The sequence below is a fragment of the Ruditapes philippinarum genome, unplaced genomic scaffold (genome assembly GCF_026571515.1).
Source record: "Ruditapes philippinarum isolate M1 unplaced genomic scaffold, ASM2657151v2 ctg4614_1_1_1_1, whole genome shotgun sequence".
NCBI classification, from domain to species: Eukaryota; Metazoa; Mollusca; class Bivalvia; order Venerida; family Veneridae; genus Ruditapes; species Ruditapes philippinarum.
Genome location: NW_026865287.1, coordinates 33,993 through 47,409, shown reverse-complemented (window position 1 = coordinate 47,409; position 13,417 = coordinate 33,993). Strand labels below are relative to the sequence as shown.

Below are 13,417 nucleotides of genomic sequence, written 5' to 3'. Positions count from 1 at the left end.
TCACCCCCCCCCCCCCCTTTTGTTGTCTCAAATGATGAAAAATGCCTTATTTAGGCCCCAAACACTTGTTTTTGTTTGAGAAATGTTGTTAAAAAAATTGACCTCTTTTTCGGCGCGGCCCCCCAACCAAAAGATACATCAGGGGGTTGCCAGAAGGGGGATGTGCCCCCTTCTGTTTTTGGGGGTTTGAAGGGGGGCGGAGTCCCCCTCATCGCCAAGAAAATTTTTGACTTGTGAGAGGCTGTAAATGACCCCAGATTGATCATAAGGTAACGTGTAACCAACGCTGAAAAGCATTTGACTCTATCTCAATCCATTGATAAGTTGCAGCACTTTGAAATCAATTTTGATGGAAAAAATCAACGCATAATAGTGATTTTTGGCAATTTTGAGATGTCCCCTCGTTGCCATGGTAACAGAAAATTTAAGTCTGAGCATGTTGTTGCAAGGACAATGGTCCAGTCAACATTTGTGCCAAGTTTGATTAGTGTTGAAGCAGTTTTTATAGTATTATAGCAATTTGAACTTGTAACGGGAGACTTTTCAATGAAAACAGCCATTTTTCACAAAATGCTCATGAAGCAATGGGTTAACAGCAGCTGACCTAACAGCTAGTTGATACATTTAATTGACTGTAAGACAGATGGTGGCCATATAGAGGTGATGTACCATGCATGTTAAATTGGATTGGAATAAAATGTGTTGGTTAATTCCATTCTCACTTGTTGGAATTTGATTTCAGGTTTTCCCACTTTTCTGATTTAGTGTGCTGTATTTTCCCCTTTAGAAAGCCACAGATTGTTTTGAAATTTGAAAAAAAAAAAAATCACTGTGAAATGACTTTGACCTTTAATTGACCTGTACCGTCAAAGGTCAAATTATTGAACTTTGCTTAAATTGTCATAACTTTGTTACTTATTTATGGATTTGATTCAATATCAGACAATAGAACAACTTAGCTTTTCAGGGTCCATTTTTTGTTAGCCCCTCATTGTCATATTATCTGTCAAAAAGTTCAAAAGCTGTTCAAGAATGATAAACGTATGTCCTGGACACAAAAAATAGCTTGATCTTGACTTTTGGGAACTTATTCATACATAAAGTCAGAATGAAAAGAGAGACCAGTGTCTCTGTCAAGCTGTCTCAAGGTGGACAATGGAAGTACACTGAAAAATCAAAGTATAAGAAGGCGTTAAAAATATTTACTTATCAGATGCCATGGTAAATATGGTTCTGTGTTGGAATTTGGAAAAAATTCTGCGAGCAGATTTAAAGCAAGAACTTTACTTATGCACATTACATGGATGACTGGTGCAAAATGATATTTTGTTTAAAGTATGCTTAAATATATAGTCACAATATATTAATAATTATTAATGGCTGAATCACAATGTGTTTAACACACGTCATTACTTCAAGCACTGGCAGGCATTTGGGTATAACAAGCTAGCTGGATACATGTTGTCAGCATAATACATTCATGGCAAGACTGGTAGCCAGGGCAATGACCAGATTGAGGGAAAGCGATTCTAAGTTAGTTTTTTTTTTTTGTGCCCCCACTTTTTTTTGGGGGGGGGGGGGGGATTTAGATTTACCCTTGTTCATCTGTTCGTCAATCCATTCTCATTTTGTGTCGCATGTAGCTCAAAAAGTAATTGACCTAGTCATGAAACTTAACAGGAATGTTGCTCAGCATGTGTAGTTGTGCACCTGGGTATTTTCGTGTGGATTTATTTAGTATTTTTAGAGTTATTGCCCTCGACTTAGTAAAATTTTGCAATTTTCAACTTGTGTCGCTCATAGCTCATAAAGTATTTGACCTAGTGTCATGAAACTTTACAGGAATGTTTCTCAGCATGTGAAGTTGTGCACCTGGGGTTTCACTAGTGGATTTATTCTGTTTTGTCAAAGTTCTTGCCCTTGACTTACTAAAAATTTGCTATTTTCAACTTGTGTCGCATGTATCTCAAAAAGTATTTGACCGAGGATCATGAAACTTTAAGGAATGTTGATCAGCATGTGAAGTTGTGCACCTGGGGTTTTGCTTGTGGATTTTCTCTGTTTTGTCAGAGTTATTGCCCTTGACTTAGTGAAAATTTGCAATTTCAATTTGTGTCTTGCGTAGCTCAACAAGTATTTAACCTAGTCATGAAACTTAACAGGAATAATGTTCAGCATGTTTAGTTACCTGGAGTTTTGCTTGCCGATTTATCCAGTATTTCTAAAGTTATTTCCATTGACTTCGTAAAAAACATTCCATTATGTTGTGTTATTTGTTCCTTGAGTGCTTGAGTTAGAATCAACCAACTTTACAGGAATAATGATCAACATCACTGTGAAGCTATGCACCTGTGGTTTTGCATGTGGATTGTTTTCAGGTTTGTTCAGAGTTATTGCCTTGACTTAGTATAAATTTGCAATTTTCAACTTGTTCATGCATAGCTCAAAAAGTATTTGACCTGTAGGCCTGAAAGTTTACAAGAGTGTTGGTCAGCAGGTGTACTTATGCACCTTAGGGTTTGCTTGTGGATTTGTTCAGTATAAAGTTCTTGCCCTTTACTTAGTAAAAGAATTTAAGTTTTCAACTTATGGCACATGTAGCCTGAAGAGTCATAAGATTGACAAAAGGCGATGGAATGTGGGGGCACCTTTGTATTTTTACTTTTTTTGGGGGGGAGGGGGTTACATCACACCAACACAGTGTAGATCATATGGCAACATTCCACCTTTACTAGTGGAGGAAGACTGTAGGTACCCCTATGTAGAATATTTCAGGCATACATGTAAACAGGCATCTGAGTAGAACCACTGACATTATGTAAGCTAGCTGGATAGCTTCCTCACATAAATTATCCGAAGACACTAGCGTGGCTCAAACCTACAGCAGTATGAGGCAAGTGGTTTGGAGTCAATGACCTTAACTACTTGGCCATGGACTCGCCTTTTCTAAGTAAGTGACCTTTCACCTTTTGAAATGGGGACAGAAAATAACAATAACAAAAGCATTTATCATTATCACATGACAATATTTATATCTGTCTTGTTATTCATTATGTTAGACTTTACTTAAAATTTATTATTTCCATTTATATATTTGCAAAATAATGGCAGCTATAAAAAGTTAGTCAAAGGTAAGTCCTTGGTTCATAATTGCAGCTGACACTGCAAGATCTAAAACATTTTCTGAACCTTTTTCTGCTATATCCCTACAATGTACATGTATACTTTCCGAATCTTCCATAAAAATAAATTCATCTTTTTCATTGGTTGGTCCCGAAATTTTTTCAACATCACATATATTATGATTTGTTTCATGGTCCACACATGGATTTTCACTGACTATTTTTAACTTGCAATGACCACTGTGATCATTTCCTGGAGCAGATTTATTGTTAGCTTTGTCCAATTTAATATCCTTAGCAACAGAAGGCCCACAAGAAGATACCCGATTGCTCTCATTGCCATTAGCTACTGAGTCCAGGTCTTGATCATGCATGGCACAATTTTCCTCTTCATAATGACTTTCTATCAAAGGCTGTGAATGCAATGTTTGTGAATTAGACCGGCTTGCCAATATTCTAGAAAGCTGGCTTTGAGTGTGCTCAAAGTCTGTCCTTGTGGCAGATTGTCTCATTTCCTCCATATTTCTTAATATAGTACTGTGATCACTTTGAGAACTATTTGCACGAAGACCTTGATTTCTGATGGCACTTTCGATACTTTGGTTTTCTACAGTTAGCCTAGTAGTTGCGCTTAAGTTGACAACCGGATCAGGTGACAGACCCATCTCTTCCAAAGTCCTATTAAAAACATTGTCAACGATTGCACAACCCATTTCTTGCTTTTGCCAAATAAAGCTAGGAATATCAAAGCCTTGAAAATTTGGTATAATAGAACTTACAGCTCTTCCGAAATCTGGGTTATTTGCAGCAGTGGCAATTCCAGCTTGCATGTTCATAAACCTATCTTGCTGTGGATGAGCATTTGCTGAACAATTACTTATTTCATTTCTACTGTTAATATCCTCTATGTTTCTTAATCGTTTGGATCGCCCACAACCCCCCTCAAAGTTTAATAGATCAACTTTTCTCTTGTTACCTATGAACTCAATCATATCACTGTGTTTCTGTGTATCACTATTAACATAATCTTCCTTAATTCCTTTCTCATAACTCTCTTCATCATGATGACTTGAATTTTTCTCAGTCGTAACTGCTGATAACATTGTTTCATTTACATCAGAGTCGTCTTGCCTTTTGAAGTCTTTATATTCAAAATGAGCTAAGTCATTTAAGGCAACAGATTCGGTACTTTTGGATTTATCACAAGAAGCTTCACCATTCAGAGAGTCATGTTCAGTACCAAGATGACCTTTAATTTGCCAGGCATATCTTGCCTTTTTAAATACATGACCTTCATCACATTTTTCTGTATCAGGTGTCTTTCCTTCATTTTCCAACGTTTCTGTCTTGTCTTTAGAACTGATTTCATGCTCCTGAAAAGAGAAATAAAACATTTATATTACTTGCAGCCTTCTTTTAAATATTATACTTCATAAAGTAAAAACACTTTATTTCTTGTTGGATTAGTGGAGGCACAGACAGAATTTAACCAAAAGCAATACCTGCATTTAAGACCATTAATTTTCAACAAAAGCTAGAATGAATCATGCAAAGACCTATAAATGCTGAGATTCTTGCAGTAACAAAATTTTCCAAAAAATATTGCTTACAGTAATATACCTTGATAGATTTATGACCTTTTGCTATCATAAAATGTAATAATGTCAAAGTTGGCATGAAATTTCTATTTGAACAAGCAAATTCGTTGAATTTATATCCCCCGCCGAGTACTGGTTATTATTAACACAACAACTGAAGACATAAGGCTTTATTTATATATTAATCATGGCAGAAACAGTAATATTCTTTGAACTTGATAAATATTCAGGGCAATAACAGGGCCATAACTTTGTGTTAAATAGTAAAATCTGGAAATGCCAATGAGATGTATGCATACTACATAACTAATCAAGGGCCATCAATCTGAGTTATAAGTATCTGACTGGAACAAGGCGACTATATGCATATCTCCTCTTAGTATCCCATAAAGTTTCATTGAATTCCAGCCAGTAGTAGCAGAGAAGTAGCGAGGAAACAAATATTTTTCTTTATGGATACTGCATAACTAATCAAGGGCCATAACTCTGAGTTAAAGTGTCTGACCGGAACAAGCCGACGATATGCGCATCTCCTCTTGGTATTGAAGGTTCCCATAAAGTTTTGTTGAATTCCAGCCAGTAGTTGCAGAGAAGTAGTGCGGAAACGATTTTTACTCTATATGCATACTACATAACTAAGCAAGGGCCATAACTCCGAGTTAAAGTGTCTGACCAGAACAAGCCGACGATATGCGCATCTCCTCTTGATATTGATGATTCCCCTAAAGTTTCGTTGAATTCCAGCCAGTAGTTGCAGAGAACTACTCCGGAAACAAAATTTTACTCTATATGCATTCTACATAACTTATCAAGGACCATAACTCTTGAGTTAAAGGGTCTGACCGGAACAAGCTGACGATATGCGCAACTCCTCTTGATATTGATGATTCCCATAAAGTTTCGTTGAATTCCAGCCAGTAGTTGCAGAGAACTACTCCGGAAACGAAATTCGGACGGACGGATGGACGGACGGACGGTCAGATGCGCATCTCCTCTTGATATTGATGATTCCCATAAAGTTTCGTTGAATTCCAGCCAGTTGTTGCAGAGAACTACTCCGGAAACGAAATTCGGACGGACGGATGGACGGACGGACAACGCCAAAACTATATCCCCCTCCCGATTCCATCGGGGGGGGGGGGGGGATAATTAGTTGAAACAATAAAAGTTAATCAAATGTTGATAAATGCATGATCTTGACCTTGAATCCAGTGACACCAAACTCCACCCCGAAAATAGAGGACCACCCAATGTTTGATCATAACAAATATGAAAGACAAAGGGTTAAAAAAAATTAAGGCTGTAGAAGCTATCATAACAAATATGAAAGACAAAGGGTTAAAAAAAATTAAGGCTGTAGAAGCAAAAGTGAAAAAATCTATTGTTAGCACAGGTGACATTGGCCATTCAAAGTATGTATCTTCTAAATAAGACAAAACACAAAATATTCACATGCCAAAATGCCATTTTTATTCAAGGGCCATAACAACATACTGTATCAATCCTGTGAAGTTCATTCAAAATGCATTGATTTAGTAGTATACGAGACATGGTCCAGACAAACTTTAGAAATAAAAATCATAAAAGGGCCATAACTCTGACAAAATCATGAAAACGAAAATGCACAACAAGACTTGGTACCAATCATTTCTGTAAAGTTTAGATGAAAATGCACCAGTGGTTTTTGAGCAATAGTACTGATACTTTTTGTGACAGACCAATAGTTGGACAGACAGAAGACGGAGAAGTGGTCCATTTATGTCACCGTTTCTGTATTAGTACTAACAAGTAACTTGTTTGTCTTTTTTTCATTCATATAATCAGTTATGTAATTCATTTTAACTACAATTCTCATATCTGGACTGGCAAGCAATTCTGTCCATTAACTGATATAAAAATTTCTCATTTTGTAAAAGGAGCATAAGCAGATTATTCAAACTTGCACTAGAATTAGAAGTTTTCCAGTTCCATTGCATGCCAATGATTTAACTAAAAATCAAGGATTTATATATAAAATATTGCTTCCGCTTTTATAGGGAACTTCTTGCATACCAGTACATTTACATATAGATAGGCATAAACGATGAATTAACCAGACTACACCGCTTTTTTGTTCATGTTTGTAAATCAATTGAGAGAAAGTTAGTTCTGGCTTCCATAACTTTATGTCGTTTTTATTTTGACGTTGTGCGCAGTACTATAAAACCTGTTCGCTGAAGTCTCTTTAGATAATTGAAAGTATGCCCAGTCTTTCATATTTTTTCAAGTGACTTGTTCCTTTATCTGCACAGACACTACCGTAATTAAATCAATAACAAAACCTTTAGTGAGATTATTATAACCATTATTGTAGGTCAAATTTCACATATCCGAATGCTATTACATAAATGATAATTTACAAACAATAGTTACAAATACGACAAATATTGCAATTTTACATTACCATTCAACAGCTTTTCTCGCAGACACGCAATATCGTCAGTTGTTGCTTATCTGCCTTGCAGGTTCAACAAATTCTGTTACAACGTTTTAATTGTTATTATCATCAATTAAGAAGGTGAAGGTCGTTCTATTAGCCTTTAAATTTAAAGAAATGCCGATATTTAGAACCATATTAAGGTGCACCAAATAGAATATATAGCTTAAAAAATAAAATAGATACAAATTTTATTAAAATCTTATAAACCATATTCTCTATAAAGTCATATGGAATATTTTTGATTTGGGTTACAGAATGTCGTTGACATCCGCCATTTTGTTGTATATCTTCGCGACCGAAACGGTGCAATCGAAAATGCTTTATATCTTTTAGAAATCATGGCAGAGCTCAGCTACCAAAGTATCAGGACTGCCAATCAAGCAAGAGAAGCGGTAATGTTATTCACATCCTTTTAATTATTTAATATGTATGAAAACACAGCCAAAGTACCAGAGAGATCCACTTAAAATATATATTCGTACACAATTATTTTCGTACCAAGGTTGCATGGAAATGATTGGAAACCTTTCGATAATACTATGAGCATTAAATCATTGCGTCCCTTAGTCAGTTTGTCACCGAACTTCTCCCTTATATTACGTCTCCTTTGTATATAATATGAAATTAGGTAAAGCCTATGAACGATGAAGTCAGTTTAAAAAAATCGTTCATTTTTCCTTTTTATAGTAGTCATTTGGTATTTCATGCAACGCTTCCGTTTTCACTTGGAGCACTCGACGATAATTATTAATCCAACAGGTTGCAGATGTTACGATATCGGAATACCCCGCCTATTATCATTGAGTAACATTGAAAATGGCGGTGCCCAACTTGAAAGGACACTGAAAATTTCATTGATAGGTATACAATTCTATACACTTATTCTTCAAATGTTTTTTAATTGAGATCCTTTTAAATATACATGTGTATTCTATAGCCAGGCAAGCCAAAGCCTGGACAACTTCGCGGTCCTGGCCTTTGACTTCCCTGTATTATCAGAGACATCAAATTAAAAATCTTTAATAGATAGATCTAATTTTCTGATTTAGTGATTATTCATCAGGGTTCTCACTAGGACTTTAAAACATGGAGTCCATGGTCTCCCAAGCCTGAAAAAGTTGGAATCCAAAAGTAATTAACATGTTTACAGAATCCCAGCAAACAAAAGACGTTGTACCAACGTTGTACTGACGTTAGACCCTGACGTTGGGTAAACGTTGGCAGAAGGTTGGATTTGAAAGTTTTTTAGACGTCAGAAACCGACGTCTATACAACGTCATAAAATGACCTTTATCCAACCTTTTCTGACCATAATCCAACCGTTTCTGACCATTATCTGACCATAATCCAACCTTTTCTGACCATTATTTGGACATAATCAAACCTTTTTCTGACCATAATCCAACCTTTTCTGACCATTATCTGACCATATGCCAACCTTATCTGACCAAATTTTCTAACCATGATTTAACCTCATTCAAAACTTTTGGAATATGATTTTTTTTTTCATTTTAAAGCTCTTTAATAGGGTTAAAAATAAGCATTCTTATGATGTTAGCAATTTATTTTATACTCGGAATCACAATCACAAAACAAGAAATGTGGTACTATATAACAAATGCAAGATTTACATAATATTTTTTGAAACTATTTAACTTGACGGTATGTACTTTTATAACGCTTCATGTATTATTTAAGCATGCTAAACAAAATCCTTCTTGAATATAAACACTGACATTTTATATAGCAAACATCCATGCATGTTTTTTTTTCTTATATCACCACTGAACTGATCACTCTGAGTTTGGGATATTTCAATCATCTATCCAACTCACTAAATGTATATTTGTCTTTGTATTTTATAACTGAATCTAGATCTGAATGTTAAATGGAACAATATTCTGAATATTTTGTTATAACTATAAATAGCAATGTTCATGTATCTTCATTAGTATTCTAGCTTCTTTCGTCCTCCTCCACTATGTCGATCTGGGGCATACTTTAAGCGTATCATTACCGTCTCCAACCTGAGATCTCATCACACTTTCTGAAATTAAAAAAAATAAAATAATCAGTGAGTTACAAGTGCAAGAAATAAATCACTTTTACATATTATAATTAAACGAAATTCTAACAAAACTCTCCAACTATTTAAAAGATACATGCACTTATTATTTTTAATTTAGTTTAAACCATATGTATTTTCGTGTACATACTGTATATTATATCTATTAATTTTGATAAAAATGGCTTCATGAAGAATTTCATTATAAAATCAAGGGTAATAAGATCACTGTATTTTCTATAATATTTTGAAATATACCTGTCACAAAATCTTGGAAGGTTTTCATTTTTCTTTTCCTCTAAATATTTTCATCTTCCTCATGAACTTTTGACACATGTTGAATTATCATAATTTTCACAATCTGAAAGACGAAATATAATCGTTTTAGGATTTAACCATGTGGTGAAAGGATGTTTGTCTAATACAATAGGCAAATCAAATTACTATTAATCTTAGTTAACTCATAAGCGCATGAAAAACTGATATAACAAATACCAAATTAATTCTACTCCCGCAAAAATTGATATTGTTATTTTTTATATTCAAAGTACTTTGTACAAATGCTCATACAACATCAAAGAAATTCACATGTTACTGTCATTTTTATAGATATCATCTCTGCCCAGCATGATCTGGTCTGCTAAGTGTATATAGGACAGACTGGCTTAGTGTAAAAACGTTTTATGATACGAGCATACAACTTGTTGATATCAAGGCTAATTAACAAACTATTACTTTTATTGATTTATAACTATGATAATGTGTTTTCTGATTGATAATATGTTGTTTGATTACATTAATAAAAAGATAGCTAGTCAAATACATTGTGCTGTCAGATATATCTTACAAAAGTCGTATCATTTACATGTATCAAATGCCATGAATCATTATCATAATATAAGAAACACATGGTATGCTTACAGTATGTGTAAAGTACTACAATTATAACAACTACACAGATATCAAAATCAAACTGCATCTGATACATGTGTAAATGACTGGCCCCTCATATAAGTGAAATTCATGTTGATAAGAAATAAGAGGAAATTTTATTTACCAGCATTTGAATAATAAGAGTCTTACGTACTGCATTTAACTTTTTATTGATTTCAATTGCTAGGATATTTCCTACCATTGATTGTGCATTTATTTGGCATGGCGATATAGTGTGGGAAAAATGATCCGATTATACAGACTGTTCTATAGCAAATGATAAAGTGTTCTTACGTTGAAACAAAAATATTTATCTCGCGAAATAACGTGACATTAAGTTTTACCAGTCAAACATTTCAATGATCAAATAACCATCGAATCCATGCAAACATGCGGTAAATTAGCAATGAAAAACAATATATAATGTTTGCCTACCTTTGTCTTTTGTTTGGAATACACAACTTTGTCTGTCAACCCGTCGTTTTTTGTCCGCCAATACAATTGAATTTCAAATCCGATAAGTCGCAAATTCGAATTTACTAAATTATTTACCACTATAAAATGAAGCACTCAAAAATGATAACAACTTTATTGTAAATTATATAAACACTTCTTAGACTAATTCGAGGAAATAAGATATTATTTAAATGAAAATAGAGCAAATATATTTCATACTGATCTGCGACTATCCGTTTACAGAGCGCCACCTATCGAATATCGTACGTTAGCCACCCACGTGATACTGTTGTTTTGATGGAGAAAATAAATATATAATGTTCCCTTTCTAAACTTAAACTTAAAATTCTCGCTGTTTATGCTTTCATTTATATATATATTGGTTTCATAAATTAAATTTACCTATTGTCAGATTACCGACCAAAACCTAACGTCGAATCGACGTCAAAATGCAACGTCTGTTAGACGTCGGGGATTCAACGTCGATTTGACGTTGTATGAAGGTCACCGACGTCGCGACCAAAATTCAACGTTGATCCAACGTTGGGTCAACGTCGGGTGTTTGCTGGGATGATTAGTCATTTACTGCATACAGTTGCATTGCTGATATTTTGAATCTTCAAGAGACTTTCAAAGTTTATAGTTATTCAAACCAAACTCTGAACTACATAGTATAATTATTGTTTTGTTGTTAATATTTATTATGACACAATAAAATTATAATGCATCAACACATGGCAGGGCACTAGACAACTTTTGGGGACAGGTACCCATACCCTCAGGAAGGGGAATTTTGTGTCATTTTAAGACAAAAAGGGGAATTTTAAGTCATATACAAGTTCTTTATATTTAAGTTTTACACTAACTCTTGGCACAATTTCCTACCATTACTTACAATAGCTAGTATATTTATTACTATAGACCTAACAAATAAAACATATAACATGAAGTTTTTCTTGAGACAGGCTATCTCATTGTTTTCTTTATTGCTTTCTTATTGCACTTGACTGACTCAGACATCAAATTATCAGAGCTCCAGATAATTATATGTTTTTGGCCAAGGGTTTTATACCCCTCAAATTCTAGTCAGGGGTAAAATGCAAATTCTGAAAAATATTAGGGTTATATTAAAATCTATAACAAGCATAATGCATTTTTGTTTATGATAAAAAATTAAAACTGACAGTTGTTTTTGTTGTTGTTGTTTTAAAAAAAAAAACTTGTATAACAAGAATTGAATCAGTGCAACAAGCTCTGGAAAGGCAGACTTTCCTAGGCAAGGGTATGTTGTTCCCAAGTTATTGAAACACAGCTAAACTATTTCCTATTATAGTCATTAATGTCTTCTTTATTTTTAAAGTTAAAAATGTATCACACTATTTTGCAATCTGCACTGGTCAGTTGTTAATCTATTTCTACATATTTCTGCCTGTTCTTTAGATTGAAACAATTATAACAATGATAATTGAAATAAGAATTAAATAAAAATAAACAAGAAAGTTTTATACCTTTTCTAAAAAAAGTTTTGGTTTCAGAGGAAATTGTCTGTAACTGTAAAACTGGGTACGAAAATATTTTAGTACAAAACTGCAAGAGAAATACGTTTTTTTCCAACAACAACTGACAGAAATTAAAGTAGTTTTGTTTATTTACTAGTAGAATATGACAATGTTTGTCTATTCTCTAAACAAATTGAATATAAAATAATGAATAAAGTAGGTGAGGAACACACGTACAACACCAGGTCATTTTTAAAAAGTTTTTATTGGCTACTAGTTTCGAGTAATACAATACTCTTCATCAATTGAATATAAGGTAAACTCCTATGATGATTATCTGCCACATTAATTTTGTAAATAATTTTACGAGAGTTACCTCCCTTGTACATTTCTAACTTCCTGCTACTTTCGGTTTTAACATACAGCGTTGTTGACAACTGTATTTTAGTTTTCAATCCATTGAAAGTTATACAGAAATATATTTTATTTTTATGAAATCAAAACATCACTTTTTTTATTAAATATCAAACATTTACACTACAATTTTTTTTTGTGGGGAATTTTCTACTGAAATAGGGGAAAAAAGCATATGATTTTGAGAGGGGAATGGGGCCGATATTCGGCCCCAAAATTGGCCAAACGAGTGCCCTGCATGGAAATCATTTTTTTTTCTTTTGCATTTTTATACCAAATTAAATTTTATTCTGGTTAAATAAGTCCACTCTAAAGCACTCTTAAGACCAAAAGTTTATATTTGTAAAAAAAAAAACAACATAAATTTATATAGACAGCATTTAGCGAAATGAATAGGAAAATCATGTACAGCTTCACAGTGTGTAAGAGATTCATCCTATCTACAATTATTTTACCAAATATCTTCAAAAGGGGGCAAATTGAAGATCAATATTTAAAGATTTAATGTTGATTAAAACACAAAGGAACAATTCATTCACATGTTTGGCTTGGAAACTGAGAATTTTTGTGCCCTTTGCGAAATTTTAGGGTTTCTGGCGAATATGAAATCGCCGATGTTCGGGATCAATTTTCGGAAAGAATCTAAATATCAAAGCAAAGCGTATGTGTATATTGGTTTGATCAAATTGTTGTCCTGGCATTCCGGCACTATATCCTAGAAAATGCCGAAAATATTCAACAATAATTCATAATTACACTCATTTGTAAACATGAGAAAACATTCTTTTAACCTGCGGCGTAAATAGTCAATAGTTAATCCTTTTGTCGGTAAAATTTGCTAATTTCCAATC

At 33.8% G+C, this 13,417-nt stretch overlaps 2 protein-coding genes and 1 long non-coding RNA gene across 9 annotated transcripts in view; 1 reads left to right on the top strand and 2 right to left on the bottom strand.

The window, feature by feature from the left end:
- Positions 1–3,005: 3,005 nt before the first annotated feature.
- Positions 3,006–7,312, bottom strand: LOC132728538 (uncharacterized). Its single transcript, XM_060714179.1, has 2 exons — positions 7,164–7,312; positions 3,006–4,495 (listed from the first exon to the last, which is right to left on the bottom strand). The coding sequence occupies exons 1-2, from the start codon at positions 7,164–7,166 to the stop codon at positions 3,122–3,124; spliced, it is 1,377 nt and encodes a 458-aa protein (XP_060570162.1). The 5' UTR covers positions 7,167–7,312; the 3' UTR covers positions 3,006–3,121.
- Positions 7,313–7,396: 84 nt separating this feature from the next.
- LOC132728541 (katanin p60 ATPase-containing subunit A-like 2) overlaps positions 7,397–13,417 on the top strand; it is a 38,252-nt gene continuing 32,231 nt past the window's right edge. For 5 of the 7 annotated variants that reach the window (XM_060714186.1, XM_060714187.1, XM_060714180.1 and 2 more), the window contains exon 1: positions 7,397–7,591. In XM_060714186.1, coding sequence (XP_060570169.1) covers positions 7,538–7,591 — 54 coding nt within the window. In that variant the 5' untranslated portion in view covers positions 7,397–7,537. The remainder of the gene's footprint in view (positions 7,592–13,417) is intronic. The other 2 variants (XM_060714188.1, XM_060714181.1) reach the window with 2 other exon arrangements.
- LOC132728548 (uncharacterized) lies at positions 8,351–11,220 on the bottom strand. Its single transcript, XR_009625499.1, has 3 exons — positions 10,633–11,220; positions 9,523–9,625; positions 8,351–9,246 (listed from the first exon to the last, which is right to left on the bottom strand). It is a non-coding gene; the product is annotated as an uncharacterized LOC132728548 (long non-coding RNA).